The 18,971-nt window shown below is 45.0% G+C and overlaps 2 protein-coding genes across 3 annotated transcripts in view; one reads left to right on the top strand and one right to left on the bottom strand.

Annotated features, from left to right (window-relative positions):
- Nucleotides 1-14,965, bottom strand: WDR78 (WD repeat domain 78). The gene is given in 18 exon segments (XM_030953534.1): nt 1-93; nt 96-188; nt 191-347; nt 978-1,204; nt 1,595-1,693; nt 2,783-2,904; nt 3,049-3,206; nt 4,069-4,220; nt 4,934-5,020; nt 6,009-6,217; nt 6,995-7,159; nt 7,720-7,869; nt 8,551-8,690; nt 10,522-10,669; nt 10,800-10,882; nt 11,716-11,792; nt 13,427-13,544; nt 14,943-14,965. Coding segments are annotated over 18 exon segments (2,301 nt in total).
- A 167-nt stretch (nt 14,966-15,132) lies between these two features.
- MIER1 (MIER1 transcriptional regulator) overlaps nt 15,133-18,971 on the top strand; it is a 35,382-nt gene continuing 31,543 nt past the window's right edge. Inside the window, exons 1-3 of one of the 2 annotated variants that reach the window (XM_030953264.1) lie at nt 15,133-15,459; nt 15,585-15,677; nt 16,283-16,499. In XM_030953264.1, the coding sequence (XP_030809124.1) occupies nt 16,491-16,499 (9 nt within the window). In that variant the 5' untranslated portion in view covers nt 15,133-15,459; nt 15,585-15,677; nt 16,283-16,490. The remainder of the gene's footprint in view (nt 15,460-15,584; nt 15,678-16,282; nt 16,500-18,971) is intronic. The other variant, XM_030953266.1, reaches the window with a different exon arrangement.

The raw sequence follows: 18,971 nt of genomic DNA, 5'->3' as shown, positions 1-18,971 counted from the left end.
CTATTTGGCAGCATGCAAACATTTATCTCGTTTATAAAGGAAATGAATTCCCAGTGGTGTGGCAGCAGAAGAGCAGGAACCACCACCTTTTACCCGGAATTGTGATCCCACCTATTGCAATAGTGCCTGGCTGGGTGTTTCCCAGGATTGCCGGGCTGGGGAAGGAGCCCAGGCCCCCTGAGCACAGCCATACCTGGTCGGTGCTGGGGACAGCCAGGCTGGGCAGCAGCCACACCCCCACCTGGCCACAGCTGTCCCCCAGGAGCAGGCACTCGGCGTTCCTGGCAAACAGCAGGGAGCTCAGGTTCCCTTCAGGGCTGGCAGCACAGCACAGCACCGGGTCGAAGCTGCAAGCCAAGAGTGAATGGGCACCATGCATTCATCAGCTGAAAGGCTGCACATCTCACTTTCTGTGTTCTAGGTTATCTCAGGAGCTGGGAAGTGAGGCAGGGCTTGGTTTGGGCTCTGCCGGCAGAAACATCCCAGCTGCTGTTAACTAAGATACCCTGCTTGCCTAAAATCTGTCCTAACCCGGAGAATGGTGGTTAATATTTTTGTTAGATTAATAATTTGCAGGATGTGGCAGGGCTCTGGATCCACCAGGGCTTCACACTGTCAGTAACACAAAACCCAGAGCAGCTGGACAAGGTCACAGGTAACTGAGTCTCCTCAACTTCAGACCATCCAATCTTTACCAAAGTAGCTCAGTTTTGTTATTTTTCCTCCTAACTCTGCCACAATTTCTGCAGAGAAAGGGCAGTTTTACCCTTTATCAGCTCCAGGAGGCATCCAGCTCCTTCTCTTCTCACCCCAAATCTCTGGTAACCACCATCTGCTTTTACACAACAAATATTTCAAAATGCAATGGTTTGAGCAAGCAAGGCATGGAGCTGTAATGATCTGATAAAAACACTGATGAGGTAACCATGTGTGACAATTAAATTTCAGACTCTTCCTTGAGAAGAGTCATTACTCACATGCTGACACTCAGATCCCAGATCTCCAGCCTCTTCTCATTCACTGCTGCGAACATGAGGGCTGATTGTGGAGCCCACTTGATGTCGTGAACAAAAGCTGTGACCGAAGTGAAGGTTAAAAGGGGGCTGTGTGAATCCCTGTGCCACAAGAGGATGCTCCAGTCTGCAGAGCAGCTGAGGAACATGTCTGTGCTGGTGGGATTCCAGGCAACTTTGTACACAGGGCCCTGTTTGGAGAGAAACAAAACAGAACTGGGTGCTGCTGCAGAGCTGCGGAATCTCTTCTAGAGCTACCAGCCTTCCTCCCACAGGTAAGACTATTTAACTCTACAGGACAATCAGATTTCTGATTGCTGTCTTAAAATAAAGCTAGAACTAAAGCTTTAAGACAGTTTATAGTATCAATTTTAATAAATTACGTGAAAAAATCCTGACAGATTGAAAATTCCTGACAGAAAGTAATGCTGTAAGACTGATGCTTTATGCTATGGGAATTCGTTCCTAATATAAGAGAAGTAGTTTAGGTTTCTTTTGTTGCAGATGTTCACTAAATATAAGCAAAGTTTCCGTTTTTGAGTTGAGGAGTTCCTGCTGTCCTTGTTTACAGTGTCCCTCACCTCATGGCCTCTGTATGTGCCCAGAATCTGCTCCTTGCCTGAGCACGAGCAGCAGTAGATGTGTCCCTCTTCTGTTCCAGCAAGAAAAATATCAGGATCCTGAAAGAAAGGGAAAAGTGGCCTAGGTTGGATGAATTTATCAGTCATGCAGAAATCATCCAGGGCTGGAGGAGCTCCTGTGAGTGATGGGGAAAGTGGAACCACAATGTTGCACATTTGCTGGGTGTGTTCTCCACCAATGCACAGCGTGCTGGGGTTTGACTCCTGAAAATCTTGGATTTCCAGCAATCCATGTGGAAAATGCATGAATTCTTTGAATGTTCTGTGGAGAAAGGACTCAGCTGGATGAAGAGAAGCTCAGCTGAGTCCTGGATGTGGGAGGTGTTGGACAAATTCTCCCAGCCTTGGCCATCACTCAGAGGGGAACGGCCCCGAGGACTGCCCAAGGAAATGTGAGTAACGTGGCTGGGAGTGATGCCTGAAGTTTGAGCTTGTTTACCCTATAAATCCATTTCCCACAATTTACCCTATAAATCCATTTCCCACAATTCTGTACTGCATTAGTGTATAACTCTGAACTTCATATAAATGTAAGCAAGTTCTCCTCACAGCTCAATCACACAGAACAATCCTTTTCCAGCCCAGAACCAAGGACAGCATTACAGCTTCAGCCCAAAGAGTGCAAACAGCAGGGAATGGAGGAGAGCAATCTGGGAGGGTGGGACTGCACAACCTGGGGCTGGAATTGGACCATTAACCCCGATATGGAAATGGACAAAAAAGTGTGGCCCATTTCCATATTGGGGTTAAAAAAGTGGGGTTATAAAAGTGTGAGAATGTGTGACTCAGGGTCCATCTTGGGTGTAGCCTTGGCCAGGCTCTGCACTACCCAAGGTGTGTCCTTTGAAGGCCTTTCAATAAATCCCCACTTTAGTCCTTTAACACTGCCCAGCTCTGCTTCAGGGAGCTCGTCTGGGCATCTGGAGGACAGGGCTTGTTTTACCATTTCACCCATTTGGGGTAAACCTTAGTAGCTAGAAAGCAATTTATTTCAATGTTAATATGCTTTCAATAGCAGTGCCAAGTCCCTGGCTAGCTCCCACTAAAGCAGCTCCAGCTGAGCATCCCCCCTCTGGTGCAGAGTTTTCCTGGCTAATACTTCAGCCAGGATGGGCTTTCTGAGCCTACCTTTGGATGGAAGTCAAAGCACATTCCAGCTGCCTGTTGTGATATGGGACCTTCACTTTTCCTTTCTCTCTCACCTGGTAATTTTTTCTTCTCACTTTCTGTCCGCTTGATTTGCATCACATCTGTGCAGAGAGCAGGAGGTTCTGTCAAACAGGAGTGAGGAACCTGTGCTGCTCTGGGATGCCCAGCAGCTCTGAGATGTTTTGTGGGATTACTGGTGTAAAGAATGCCAGCTGGAGTCAGAGAGAGCAGTTTCAGGGGCTCACCAGTGCAATCCAGCCTTTGCTGAATGAACCACTGGGTCATTCGCCCATCTCCAGAGATGCACATCAGTCTCTCCTCTTTGTCACCTGCTGTTGCTCCTCCATCCTGTTCCACCCACTTCAGCTGCCACACAGGACCTTTGTGTTTATTTAGGGATGCACTGGGACAAAAGAGATACACATAGTAAATCACAGATGAGCAAAGACAAGACAACATGTTTTAAAAATAATTAAGCTTCCACTTTGTAATGAGTGTTAAGTCTTATAACAGAAATGTTTAGCTTTTCTTTTTAAAAGATGGTCTGAACATTGGTTTTTTTCTCCAGGAGAATGTTTCCTTAGTAAACATGTTTGATAATTAGTTTCAGGGCACTGTTTATGTGCTTGTGCCATGAAATCAGTCTGTACCTTGTAGGAGAGACCTGGGGAGCTGCCCTTAGGGCAGGTGCTTCCCTCATCACCCACCCATCCCCTCTCATTTTCTTCTAAATTCCTGCTCACCCCTCACTTTTGCTGATGTTCTCTCCAGTTTTGGCAGGAGGGATCAGAGAGAAATCAACAAAAACTACCTGTGGTGTGCCACATGGATTTATTACCCAGGGCTGGACTGTCCCAGCTAGGACACGGAATATGAATCATAAATCCATGAATTTATAATTGATTGGGGTAAAGAGCTGCAGTCCCTTAGAGGCTGAGGCACTGGCAGTCCCTGTTGCCCTCTCCAAGGCCTGCTGGCTCAGGGGAGGAGGTGGAGGCCAGGCTGACCTGCTCCTCACTTTTGCTGATTTCTCTCCAGTTTTGGCAAGAGGGATCAGAGAGCAAGCACCAAAAGCTACCTGTGGTGTGCCACAAGGATTTATTACCCAGGGCTGGACTGTCTCAGAATATGAATTATTAATTCATGAATTAATAATTGATGTGGTGCATTGCTGCAGTCCCTTAGAAGGTGGGGCACTGGCAGTCCCTGTTGCCCTGTCCAAGGCCTGCTGGCTCAGGAGGAGGAGGAGGAGGAGGGTCCCTGACCTGCTGTCCAGCAGCGCGGTGTCCTGGCGGCTGCGCACGTCGTAGACGGCCACACGGCCACTGGCTGTCCCCACTGCCAGCAGGTGGGGCCTGGCCAGGGAGAAATCCACAGCGGTGACGCCATGCTCACAGCGGAAAATGCGCTCTGGCCACTGCCAGGAGAGAGCACAGCAACCCTCTGAGCCGGGCTAGCGGCCACCTCGCTTCTATTAGCACTCAGTGTCTGCTCAGAAACACCAGGGGTGGTGCCCACAGGGACCAGAAATGATTCTCTATTCTGACTGGACCATGTATTTATTGCTACAACTGATAAAATTAGGAAAAGGATAAAGATTGGGCAGAAATATGACCCTGGAAAATAAGTTAGGTGAGGCTACTCCAAACCAATTACATAAAAATATCTATGGTGGCAGCAGGGAATCATGAGAGTATTTGGTGTGGCAAGGCTACTCCCTACCAAATATATAAAAATATCTACGGTGACAGCAGAATCATGAGAGTATTTGGTGCGGTAATGATGCATCAAAGATTTGACTCTGCGGGGTTTAAATTAGTCTAATGCAGGTTTGGCCAAGAGAAGTTTGTAGTAGAAATCAAACTGGAATGTTGTCATTGATGGCAGTCCGAATTTTTTTACTTTGGGACACTTTGTGAGATTTCAAAATCTTTTTTTAATGGTTGGTTCTAAAAGGATTCCTTTTCAGATGGATCTGCAGAGGTGTAAATGTTACATCTATGAAATTTCCTCTCTTACTGACAGTGTTGTGAGAAGTTAGAGTAAATAACCGTAGCTAAAAGGGAAATACAGCAGAAATTGCCCAGAGAAAAGCAGATTGCAGGAAAAGCAAACAAAAGGGCTCGTTACCATGGGGTTCTTCAGCGACCAGCAGCAAGCCAGGCCTTTCTTCTTACCCCGAGAAACAAACTCCCTGTAACCAACTGCCAGGAGATCCTGCAAGCACAGAGCAGCAGCAGCGCCTCAGCTCCACCTGAAGCTCAGCAGGACATTTCCAGAGGCACCTTTGTGTCTGGAATAACAAAGCTTTTCTCCCATGCAGAAGATACACTGTTCTATAATCATATTTTAATGTGCATTATTTAATGGAGTACTTCTAGTTTTCCCTCTCAGGGTCAGCTGTAAAAGGAGCTTCAGAGAGCACTTCAGATTCCTGGCTTTTAGCTTTCCACAATCCAGTGAATTCCCTTCATTCCTTTTCATAGGCAGAAGTAAAAGCCAGCAGCCTTTAGCCTTCAGCTCCAGTAATTTTTCTTTTCTTGCACTCAACAAGTAGTTTGTAAAACTCACATTTTAAAAGTAGCTGATTGTTTGCCCTGTATTCCAAGCTGATGTCTCGAAATGTGTCTGACTTTTTAATATCTGGAGATTTGGTGCACTAAAAGCATGAAATGGTCTTTGTTTTCTCTCTTTTTTTCCCCTCACTGGGTTTCTGTTTCTCATCCTCAGCTGCTTTTTACCTCTCTTCCATTAATTATTTTTGTTTAACAAGTGAGTTCTGGTGGGAAAACAGAGCTTTGCATGACCAGATTTAGGAAGCTTTGCCTTCTGTGCTGTTATTGTGCATCTTACCCTTAAATTTGGAGGAATTCTGCTGTTTTGGGAGGTTCCCGTTAGAGACGAAGACATGGTGTCTAAACTACCACAAATAAACTCCATCAAGGATAACAAAGTTTAGCAGCAGGGGTTAAATTTCAATTTTAGAACAGACCAAGTCTATGAACATTGCTGCTCAGGCTAAACTGGAGCAGTTAATGAAATTCTGGGCCAATTCAAGCTGTGATGTGTAGGGAAAGCCCACAGATTAAAGCAGTGAGAGTGAGGGACTGGATCCACCTTTGGGATGCACCCAGGATCAGGAGTTTATTGCCAGCCCCAGCTGCTGTCCCAGCTGTGGGCAGCTCAGAAGGGTTTGTGCACTCACAGGGTTCACTTTGTTCCAAGCCATGCTGCTCACGCTGTGCCCCCTGGTTAAATCACACCTGTATGACCACAGCAGCTCCAGCCTGGGGCCTGCCCCCTCTGCTGGGCCTTCAGCTGCCTCTGCTGCTTCCTCCTGCTTCTCCTCCTCCTCCTCCTCCTCCTCATCCTCTTCATCTTCTTCCACCTCGGTGTCTGAGGTAACAACAGGTTCTAAAATGCACAGATGCAGAATCTGAGTGGAAACGTTTCACTTACCTAATTATAGGTATAATTGCATATTTATATCTATATCATATATCTATATCTATATCTATATCTATATCTATATCTATATCTATATCTATATCTATATCTATATCTATATTTATTTTATAATTATTTTGTAATTATTTTATATATTTAATTAATATATATTATTACTATATTTATATATACTAAACCTATGTAATATAACCTATATTATTATCTATAACCCACATTATATAACCTATATTATTAAATACAACCTATATTATTATAGGTTATAATACTATAACTCCAATTATTTCCACCAGAAGAAAAATTTGCCCTTTCAGCAAATATTTTGCAGAAGGAAAGGAGAAAGGAGAAAGGAGAAAGGAGAAAGGAAAGGAAAGGAAAGGAAAGGAAAGGAAAGGAAAGGAAAGGAAAGGAAAGGAAAGGAAAGGAAAGGAAAGGAAAGGAAAGGAAAGGAAAGGAAAGGAAAGGAAAGGAAAGGAAAGGAAAGGAAAGGAAAGGGAAAGGAAAGGAAAGGAAAGGAAAGGAAAGGAAAGGAAAGGAAAGGAATTAAGACATCCTAACTTCTAAAACTGTGGCTAAAATTGGCTGGGGACAGAGCAGATAGCTGGATTGGGCTGGAGTGAGCCAGGTGTGCTGCAGGTGGGTTTAGCTACCCAGGCAAAAGTGAGGAATTTCTGTGGAAAATGAGGAATCTCTGGCTGGAAAGAGGGTACTGAGCAAGGAACAAACCTATGAGGACAGGAATCTGCCGATAGACTGCGAGCTTGGGTTGGAAGATGTTCTCCATGAGAATCCTCTCCATGACAACTAAATCCTGCTGCAGCTTTGCTGAAGTTAGGATTGCTCCAGAGTGGCATTCCTGCTCCTCGGGGCTCCTGGCAGGAGCAGCACTCTCTGCAAGGGTGATGGAAGAAGCTGAATTACAGAATCCTGGCATATTCCAGGCTGGAATGGATCCACAAGGATCGTGGAGCCCAACAGGCCCATACTGCCTGATAAGAGATAAATGGCATAGAAATGCTTTGAACATGATAAAACTTCACACAGAAAGATCAAGGCATAAGAATTTTCCTCCACCTGCAAAAAGGAGAGAATTTAAAAAAAATACTTTCACTGTGATTTTTTTTCCTATAATTTTCTTATAATTTTATCATCTTATCATTTTTTCTCATTATAATTTCCTTATCTTTTTCAGCTACTTCTGGAATTTCTCACAAATGATGTTTTGCTTCTACTTTTTAAAGCGAGTACCAGCAAACCTTGTCCTTGAGTATTTATCTTTATTTAAGATGATTTCTGATGGCAGTGTGCAGAGAAGTGCAGCCCTGCCCAAGATTCTTCAGTAAACTCTCCTGCAGGTTCCAGGCAGTGTTTTTCAGGAAGTTTTCCCCACAGATCCCAGGGATGTGCCTGGTTTAGGAGGATGAGGACAGGGCAGAAATGGGAAATGTTACCTGTGGCAGAAGGAACAGCCTGATCCTGCTCTTCAGCTGTGGGAGATGTGCTGCTTGTCCCTGCTGGGCTTTCGGGTTCTTCTGTCTCTGCAGGTTCTGCTCCTGGGGCATCCAGTGGATTGTCCAGATCCCAGGGAGTCACCATCATCCCTGGGAATGAATTCCCTGTCACACAGGGCTCTTCTTTTGTAAATTATTGCAGGGAGCTTCCTACACCCCCAACTGCTGGGCTGGGCTTTGGAACCACCTCTGCTTCCAAAGCTGTTGATATTTGAACTGATATTTTTCATTTAGTATTTTCATTTTCATCTTTTAGTTGCTATCTTTTACAAATTTACAGTAAAGGTTGCCTGTGCTTAACAAGAATCATTAAAGCAGATAAAATAACTTTAAAGATCCTCCTGTTGTGTGACTGCTGCAGCTCCATCAGGGTTTTTGCCTGGATGTGCTCAGGGGCTGAAATGAGCCCTGCTGATGCTCCAGGCACACAAAAAAGTGGCAAATGGCTTTTCAAAACAGGTTATTATCTACTTTTGGGGCTCATTCCCTCATTTCACATACACTAACACAAAGGAAAAGTGTCTGGAACAGCATTCCCTGTAATTTCTTTAGCCTCTTACACACAACAATAACATTCTCTGGGAGCGTTCACAACAATTTTATTGCAATGGAATCAGTGTTCCAGCACTAAATTCAAGATTTAGGAGGGGCAGAAAAGGCCACCACAACCCACAGTGTCCTGCCTGCACTTGAAGCTCTGGAAGTGGAAATTGAGGGAACATCTGCTCAGAGGTGGAAGTAAAAAATGCCTTTTGTCAGTCCCAGGTTTACCTTTCTCTGCCACGGTGATGGTCTCACATTGCACCTCCTTGGTTTTGGCAGCTCCAGAGAAGGTTTGCACGATTTTTTCTTCAAAGTACTCACTGCCAATTTTAGCCTCACAAATCTCTGTGTAAATCTTATTCCTCTCCCTGGGAAACAAAGGAAACACTGCCTGGTGAGTCCCTGGGAAATCCTGCCTGGAATTCTCAGGGTCTGTAACAAGGAGCTGCTCAGGACAGGCTTTTCCATGCCTGCCATGTTCTGCTCTTTGGCATTGCTGGATGGAATTTCAGCCTTTGTATTATTCAGCAGCTCATTCTGATCTTTGTGATGCTGCTCTAAAACAGGAATGGCCTGGGCAGAACAGAGCCCAGGAAAAGCAAAATTCCCTTTTCCAGCTGCCCCTGAGCTTTGGGGAATACAGAGTTCTCATACCTGGCAGTGAAAGGCAGGAGACAAAAAGGAAACTTCTCCTTTTCTGTTTCAGCACTCCCATAAAGCTCTGGTAGCTCAGGGGGACCAAGGGCACCTGCCTGCTACCTTTAACTCTTCTTAATTAATGAATAATTAGAAGCTACCCACAAGAATCAATGCAGCAGTTTGGAATGTCTTTCTGTTTTCATGAAAATCAAATTATCATCCTCCTCCACCCCTGGATTTTCCTAAGCTGCCATGGTTTTTCAGTGGAAGGGAGGAAGAATTTCACCCACAACAGGGAGCTCTAAGAAATGGGTGCCAGCTGTGAAAAACATGTTTATTTTCTTTGTGAAAATTTGTGAAAATTTAAAAAGGTTCATAAAGGATAATAGGAGATAAGGAACATTGAGTAAAGATGAGGGCTGGGTGCATCGTGGCACTCAGCCAAGAGCACACTAATTTTTGGAGATGCCTTTAAAATATTTTTTCTCTTACATTAGCCTGTTGTGTATCCATAAATAATCATGTAGAGTCAACTTTTTCTTTAAACTAGTTTACATATTCTAAATATTGTTTAGCATGGCTCCTCTTCAGTTCTACTTTCATATTTCATTTTCTGTATTTTTTGGTTGTGGTTTTAGATTTTTTGATTATAATACTTATTTATTTTGTTTATTTATTTATTTTAAATACTTTTATGTATTTATTTTATTTAGTTTAGGCCCTGGCTCACACTGTCTTTAGACAATGAGTGCTGATAGTTGGTATATTTGTAGTAGCTGTCTTCTTTATGTGTTTATTGGATGTTATTTCATCTAAGTAGGTATTTTAACACAAGTATGTTATTTTGCTATTTCACTACTCTCTTGAAGCTTAATTATCATAAAATCAAAAGTATAAAAATAAAAAAAATTAAAAAATATTATATTTTTGTAGCAATATATATTATATATAACAATATATAAAAATATAACACATTAAAATACATTATATAGAAATATATACATATAATATATAATATATAAAATACATATTATATATTATATATAGCAATACATAAAATATATAATATATATAATATATACAGCAATATATATAAATAAAAACTATATATTTGTAGCAAAGTTCTTTTAACAAGACATGTATAAAATCTATTTTAATATTAGCAATATATATATAAATAGAATACATATATAATATATCTAGCAACATGTATATAAATAAAAACTATATATTTATAGCAAAGTTCTTTTAACACGACATGTATAAAATCTGTTTTAATATTAGCAACATATATATAAATATAATACATATATAATACATATAGCTATATATATATAAAACTATATATTTAGAGCAAAGTTCTTTTGACACTACATGTATAAAATCTGTTTTAATATTAGCAATACATATACAAATATAATATATATGTAATATATGTGAAAAAATATATATATAAATAAAACCAATATATTTGTAGCAAACTTATTTTAACCCTACACATATGAAATCTGTTTCAATATTTGCAAAAAGCCAGTATTTGCAGTAAGATTTGTGACTTACAGCACCCTGGGAGCCTCCTCTGCCTCGGTGGACACGAGGGCCGTGGGCAGGTCCAGCATCCAGAGCGTGTCTGTCTCCGACAGCAGAACCTCCACCCTCTGCTCCAGCTCTGCCTCTGTCAGGGCTGCCTCGCCCTCCTGCTGCTCTGCTGGGGAGCCACAACACAAACAGCACCTTGGCTGCTCCACATGAACGGGAAAATAATGCTGGCAATCAAACAAATCCCAGAATACGGAATTTTACATGTGAAATTTCTAAGGATTGGGTGAGTTCTTTACCAGACAAGCTCAAAGCTGGGTCTTCTTGAGGTTCTGTCTCATCTAAGGCAGGCTTGGTTGGTGATGTGCTGCTTCCATGTGTCCTTCAGGGATGAGAAACAAACAGATATTGTCTCAAAAACTAAAAAAGTGTTCATTTTCTGGAGGTACTTTTATTTAATTATAAGTATTTTTAATTATTAGTATTTATATTTAAATATTATTAGTATCCATATTTAATTATTAGTATCTTAATTATTAGCATTTCTATTTAAAGATTATAATTATTATTCTTTATATTTAATTATTAGTATTTTAATTGTAATTTTAAAGTAATTTTTTATGTATATTTGCTCCTGGTTGGTATCCCAAGCCTTGGGATTGTCGTTTGGAACAGCCAGCCTGGGAAACGTGGCAGAAAAAGCAATCTTCATCTCACAAATCAGTGTTTACTATTGTAATTATAAATTGTGAATAATTACAATTATTCCTTGCATTTTGATCATGCTGTGGCTCAGGATTTTTCATTTAAAACACCAATAATTATTTCCTTTCTTTGCATGACTTAATTGAGTTTGTCAGCCCAAAGTCTTTGACTTGGTTTTTTCCCTCTGTGCTGGCTGTTTGTAATTGAAAGTGTAGTGAACCATAATTTAGGAGTTTTAACTCCAAATTTTTTGTTCAAGACCATTTTTGGAGATGGATGCACATAACTACACAGAGGTAACTTGCTTAAATTTTATTAAAGCAGAGAATTTTTATTATGTTAAACATATTTTGATCCTTGAACTGGTATTTTTAATATTTTAATTCAATATTTTAATTCCTATATTTTATAATCTTGCATAAAAGCTTGTCTGCACTTACAGATAAAATATTTTAAAATACATACTTTAAAAAAAGTACTTATAATGCTTTATTTTTTTTTTAATAAAACTTTTCTTGCCTGGCAGCATTTGGGTCTGGCTGGAAGAGGGGCTGGGGTGTCACATTCTTCCCTTCCTCATCAAAAACCTGGAGAAAAATTGAAATAATCAGGATCAGTTCCCTGTGTTATAGGGAAGGCACCTGGAAGGGGTTTGAATTCCTGCTTTCCTGCAGGACCAGCCCCAGTTTTTTGGGATTCTTTGGGAAAAGCCACTCCTGTCACTGGGCTTGAAGGAGCAACCCAACCCTTCCAGGCCTTCCCACCTTTCCAAACCAGTAATTCCAGGGATTCTGAGATCCTTCCTGCACACGGATTTGGGGCTCTTCCCACTTTTCCCAACCCAAGAATTTCAGGGCTTTTTGTTCTTCCCACAGGTGGATTTGGGGCTTTTCCCACCTTTCCCAAATGTGCCCAACCCAACCATTCCAGGCCTCTCTGGTTCTTCCTACAGATGGATTTTGGGCTTTTCCCACTTTCCCCAGGAGCGGCCAACCCAACCATTCCAGGGTTCCCATGATCCTTCCTGGCAGTGGATTTGGAGCTCTTCCCACCATTCCCAACCCAAGAATTTCAGGGCTTTTTGGTTCTTCCCACAGGTAGATTTGGGGCTCTTCCCACCCTTCCCAACACAACCACTCCAGGGCTTCTGAGATCTTTCCCACAGGTGGATTTTGGGCTTTTCCCACTTTTCCCAAGGGTGTCCAACCCAACTATTCCAGGGTTTCTGAGATCCTTCCCACAGCTGGATTCTGGGCTTTTCCCACTTTTCCCAACCCAGCCATTCCAGGGCCTTTTGGTTCTTCCCACAGGTGCATTTTGGGCTTTTCCCAAGGGTGTCCCACCCAACCATTCCAGGGTTTCTGAGATCCTTCCTGTAGGTGGATTTGGGGCTTTCCCCACCTTTCCCAACCCAATTATTCCAGGGCTTTTTGGTTCTTCCCGCAGATGGTTTTTGGGCTTTTCCCACCTTTCCCAAGGGCGTTCAACCCATCCGTTCCAGGGCTCCATGGTTCTTCCAACAGGTGCATGTTCGGCTTTTCCCAAGGGTGTCCAACCATTCCAGGGCTTTTTGGTTCTCCCCACCTTTCCCAACCCAACCATTCCAGAGTTTCTGAGATCCTTCTCACAGGTGGGTTTGGGGCTCTTCCCACCTTTCCCAACCCAACCATTCCAGGGCTTTTTGGTTCTTCCCACTCTTCCCAACCCAACCATTCCAGGCCTTCCCTCAGGTGGGTTTGGGTTCTTCCCACCTTTCCCAACCCAACCATTCCAGGGTTTCCGAGATCCTTCCTGCACATGGGATTTGGGGCTCTTCCCACCCTTCCCAACCCAACCATTCCAGGGTTTCTGAGATCCTTCCCACAGGTGGATTCTGGACTTTTCCCACTTTTCCTAACCCAACCATTCCAGGGCTCCATGGTTCTTCCCACAGATGGATTCTGGGCTTTTCCCAAGGGTGTCCAACCCAACAATTCCAGGGTTTCTGAGATCCTTCCCACAGGTAGATTTGGGGCTCTTCCCACCTTTCCCAACCCAACCATTCCAGGGCTTTTTGGTTCTTCCCACAGGTGCATTTTGGGGTTTTCCCAAGGATGTCCAACCCAACCATTCCAGGGCTTTTTGGTTCTCCCCACCCTTCCCAACCCATCCATTCCAGGCCATCTCCCGGGTGGATTTGGGGTTGTCCCCAGCTCCCCCGGGTGCCCCTGGCCCCCCTCACCTGCAGGGCGCCCTGGCTGCCCCCGCGGGCCCCGCTCTGGGGGGCTTTTCCCAGGGAAGCCGAGGAAGCCGTGGAAGTTCTGCGGGAGCTCGGGGCCCTGCTGGCTCCCGGCCACGCCCTGGGAACACCACAGGGGAATATTTGTAAATATCAAATCGTTACCTGCTATTATAAAGGATTTAAACCATTTAAAAGGAAGGATTTTTACCATTTCCTAAATATTATGCTTGATTATATATGACCTAATATTTTATATTTCTATTTATTTTATATTTCTATTTCTATTTATTTTATATTTATATCACCTATATTTTAAAGGATGTAAACCATGTATAAGAAAGGATTTTTACCATTTCTTATCTATTATACTTGATTATATATTACCTAACATTTTAAAGGATGTAAACCATTTATAAGAATGGTTTTTGATCCATTTTTCTTACCATTTCTTATATAATACAATCTATTTTTAATAATTACTTATAACTGCCAATTATTTTTAAGGATTTTAACCATTTATTGCCATTTATAAGAAAGGGTTCTTCCAATTTCCAATGTATAATATATTATACATATTATACATATAATATGTATAATAGACATACATATAATGTATAATATATTATAAAATACCAATTATTTTAAAGGATTTAACAATTTATCATAAATTATTCTTATAATTAATTATATATTACCAATTATTTTAAGGGATTGCCAACCTCTCATAGGAAAAGATTTTTACCATTTCTTATAGAATATAAGTTATTATCTATTACCAAATATTTTAAAGGATTTTAACCATTTCTAATACAGGATTCTTATAATTGATATTATATATTGCCAATTATTTTAAGGGATTTCTAAGGATTTTAAGGATTTATAAGAAAGTAGTGCAGCCATTTATTATAATTTATTGTGTATAATAACTAATTACATATTACCAGTTATTTTAAAGGATTTCGACCATTTATAAATTCGGCTTTTGACTATTTATTTGTTATAACTTATGCCTCATAATTTATTATAGAATGTAATTTATTATAGAATATAATTTATTATAGAATATAATTGATTGTATACTACAATTCATGATCTATTACCCATTAACTTAAATATGTAAACCATTCTTAATAAAGGATTTTTACCATTGATTTATTATGACTTATTATAGAATATAATTTATTTCATATTATAATTCATTAAGTGCTACCCTTTGATTTGAGGGATGTAAACTATTTATAATTAAGAATTTTGGACACTTATGTGATTTATTAAATGTAATTTAATATTACAGAATATAATTAATTACATATTATAACTTGTGTATTACTAATTTTTTAAGGGATGTAATCCATTTATACTAAAGGAACCTTTCCCATTCATTAATTATAATTAATGATATGTTATAACTGCTTCTGTACTATAATTTCTCGTCTATTCCCAGGCATTTTTAGGGCTTTAAAGCTTTTTAATTCCCGTAACGTTGCAGCTTTAGGCCGGACCCGCTCCCACTCACCGCGGAGGCCGCGGCCCCTGCATGGCGTCCCGCCGTTACCGTGACAACGCCGCCCAAGACGCGGCGCGCCGATTGGCCGCCAGCAAGGGGGCCGCCGATTGGTGGCGGTGCGGCGCGCGGGCCGCGCTGTGCTCGCGGCCGCAGCCCCGGGCCGTCCCCGGCCCCGGTTCGGGTCCCGCCCCCGCCCCGTGTCACCGAACCGGCGCTGCCCGCGCCCGCCGCGACACCGCCCCGCCGATCGCTCGGCCTTCCCGCGGGGCTGCGGCGCCTCGCTCGCGGGGGATTCACCCCTGAGTCAGCAAAGTCGCGCCCGCCGGGTCTTTCGGCACCGCCCGCGGGGACCGTGTGAGGGTCGGGGATGCGGCTCCTGGGCGGAGGCGCCGGGCGCGCGTGAGCCGCGCGGCTCTGCAGGGCACGGCCGAGGCCGCGGTGTCCTCGCTGTGACACGGCCGCGATGCCCGACGGGCGCGCCGGGCGCTGCCCCGCGCCGGCCCGGGGACAGCGCTGAGCCGGCCAGGTGAGGCACCGGGGCTGCACGGAGGGCACGGTGAACGACCGCCGGGTCCGTATCTTTGTTCGCTTTATTCGGGGTGGTGTTTCGGGTGTTGTGTGTAACCTGGAACTGTTCTTGTGTCACCCAAGAGCCTCACGCCCAGCAAGAGCCCCCGTTCCCCGAGGACCCCCCGTTCGCCTCACGGCCGATGAGACACCCCCCGCGCCTCTGCGGCTCCCCGCGTGAGTACGGCGGTCGCGGCCGGGCCGGAGGGGGGGAGCGGGGCGATGATGCGGAGGCAGTGGTGGCGGCGGGCGGGGCCGGGGGCACTCGGGGGCGGTGAGGGGCCGCGGTGAGCGGGAGCCTCAGCACCGAGCACCGGCCGGGGCGGGGCCCGGGCATTGAATGAGATCAGAGGGGGCGTGGCCTCCGCGTGATTGCCAGGTGAGGGGCGCGGCTTGTTACTTGAGTGACACGTGAGGGGCGTGGCTTGTGCCGAATGACATATATGGGCATGAGGAGCCGCGGCGGCCGCGCCTCGCCGGGGTGGGGGCGTGGCCTTGTGTTTTGAGTGACAGGCGGGGCCTGTGGCATCGTGTCAGATGAGGGGGCGTGGCCTGTGTGCTGAGTGGCAGGCGGTGGGGAGCGGTGTGCGCTTTGATTGACGTGTAAGGAGGTGGCCTCAGACTTTGAATGACAGATGGGGCCTTGCCTGTGCGTTGCGTGACAGGCGAAGGCGTGGCCAGTCCCCCAAGTGACAGGAAGAAGGCGTGTCCTCCGCCCTGACTGACAGGTTGAACAGCGCTATATTACATACGAGAGGGCGTGTCCTCCCGTTGACTGACAGGCGCGGCGGGCGCGGCCTCTCCTGACTGACAGCCGCCGCACGCGCCCTGCCCGCTTCCCGTGGTGCGCGGTGACGTCGTGCGTAACGTGGCCACGCCCCTCCCGCCCCGCCGCCGCTCCCGGTCCCGTCCCCGCCGCTCTCGCCGCTCCCTCCGGGACCCGGCGGCGCTTCCCGGCGATGTGACCCCTTCCCGGCAATACCAGCGATCATGGCTGAGGTGAGAGCGGCGGGGGCCTGCCCGGGAACTTGTTGCGCGGCGCCGCAAGTTTGTTGCGGGGAGCGGAGGCCCGCGGGCACCGGCGGTCCCGGCCGCTCCCCTCAGGGAGCCGCCCGCTCCCGTTCGGGGCCGTCCCGGGGGCTGAAGGCGCCTGAGGGGAGCGGGCGGGACCGAGCGCGGCGCCTCCCGGTTTTTAAAGGACCGTATATGCTAAACCACCGCTTTATTTCCTTTAAATATCTTTTTTGTAATCGTTAAAACAAAGGGGAATTGCTTAAAAGGTAGCCCGGGAGAGCTTTCTGGTGGAATTCCCAGGATTTGCGGAGTGGGAGGGGTTATTTGGGGATAATGGGAGTTGTGTTGCGGGATGTAATATGATAATGATAGGGAAATAATGGGGAAATGGGAAAAAAGCCTCTTTATCGCTGGGTTGGGTTGCTGGGGGTTGGATTGGGCCGTCCCGATAGGATCAGCTCTTTCCCTTTTAGGAGGGGATTGATGAATGGGTATTCCATGAAGTTTTCCTCGAATTATGCCCAGATCCCAATCTCGGGGCTGTTTGCTGCTCCAGCAGTGTTGACAAATGTGTTGGAAATGGAAATTTGAAAAGTATGCTTTGGAAAAGTAAAATCTGTGGGGCAGGTGTTGCTCCCAGGGCGAGCTGGAAGTGTCCAGATTTTAGATTTTACAGGTGGAGCTTCTCCCCTTGAAATTCCTGAATATGTGGGGTTTTCCCCTTAAATTGCTTTCTCTTTTCCTTCCAAACCAAACCTTTAATGGAGCAGTCTTCCTGTTGTTGGGACAACACGTCCTGAGCTAATCTTAGAAGTTCTAAGAACCTGCCTGGGTGGTTTTGTATCTCCAGAGGGAATCACAGGTCTGATCCCAAAAACTGTGGGTTTGAAACCCACTTCTACAAAGCTGGAGAGACAGCGGTGCCTTTGCTGTGGGCATCAGAGTATTGGGGATGTTTGGCTGGAGTTTTTGTCCCTTTTTTTGTGAATTAACCCCAATATCCTGTGGCAGTCCCTGTGTCCTGTGGGGCTGAGCTGGGGTCGTTTCCTACTCGCTGTCAGAGCAGTGCCAGCCCCAGGGCAGGGACATCCCACCGGGATGTGGGGCTGGCCACCTTTGGCTTTTCCCTTGTGGCTGTGGTTCCTGCAGCTGAGGTCTCAATACTGCACTCAGGGGTTCAATCTTGGCCTTTTTGGAGGTGAATTCCTTGTGCTGTGTGGGGTGAAGGGGCAGGCGCAGCGTTTGATCCACCTGGGGATGAGTTCAGGAGCTGCAGCACCGCGAGTTCATCCCCAGGCAACTGTTGCATCTGCATGGGGAAACAGTAATGATTTTAAAAAATTGATACTCGGAGTGATTTAAGGTCCTGGATAGAGTTTCCAGCTCGGTTTGTGTCCCTGCCCCTGGCATAGAGCTGGAACTGGGTGGTCTTTAGGGTTCTTCCAGCCCCAAGCATGCTACAGGGAAATCCACAGGGAGCAGAGTGGGAATTCTCCTTAGCACGGCATTTCCTCATAGCTCTGGTGTCAGCCACCGGCCTGGAGGAGCTGCAGATCACCAAAGTATGGATGGGAAGGTGGCAGGCTGATGGTTCTTGCCCTCTTTGCCATCCTTTGTGCCAGAGGCAAACGTTGTGCTGGCTGTTTGGGGGTGCACAGAGCTCATCCTGCCCTCAGGATGATCCTAGAGCCTTGTGAGGGGTGCACAGGAGCTCATCCTGCCCTCAGGAGCCATCCTAGAACCTTGTGCTGCTGTTTGAGGGTGCACAGAGCTCATCCTGCCCTCAGGAGTGATCCTAGATCCTTGTGCTGCAGAGGATCAGCAACAGGCACAGCCCTGCAAGCCCAGTGTGGCTCTGGAACTTGTTGGGTTGCACAGGAAGGCTCTTCAGAAAGCAGGGCTGGAGGCCAGAAAGTGAAACTAAATTCACCAAAAGTGCTGCTTCACTTTTGCAGAAGCAATTTGAATACAGGACAGACAAAGAGAAAAAAAAATATTTTGAATATATATTAAATTTGGGATTAATAACCTGTGTTAGGGATCTTTTTACTTTTACATGATTCCTCATACTCCAACATGCCAGAAGTTTGTTCCAGGCATAAACTGGAAAGAAAATATCTCTAACTTAAGATCAGCTGAAGCTTTGTGACTGTTACAGTATCCTGCACTAAGCTGCTTACAGGGTGGTTTTGGTGGAGGGAATGCTGATACACACAGATTTTCTCCGAAATAAGTATTTTAATGCCTCCTGAGAAGAAAAGGTTGGGGCTGAAAAGCTTGATTAGCAGCTGAAAGAGAATGGTTTTTGTAAATTCAGCCTTTGTAGTGTTGGAGTGAAATGTAAGTGAGAGAATGAGATCTTCTGATCCCAAACTGGAAGAGCTGGGGTCAGACTTTTATGTTGAACAGAGGCAGCTCAGTACCTGCTGTAATTTCCAGAAGTGCCAATTCCTGCTG

Source organism: Camarhynchus parvulus, chromosome 8, assembly GCF_901933205.1.
Source record: "Camarhynchus parvulus chromosome 8, STF_HiC, whole genome shotgun sequence".
NCBI lineage: Eukaryota > Metazoa > Chordata > Aves > Passeriformes > Thraupidae > Camarhynchus > Camarhynchus parvulus.
Note: the sequence above shows the minus strand (reverse complement) of the source record. Positions and strands in the feature narration are given on the sequence as shown.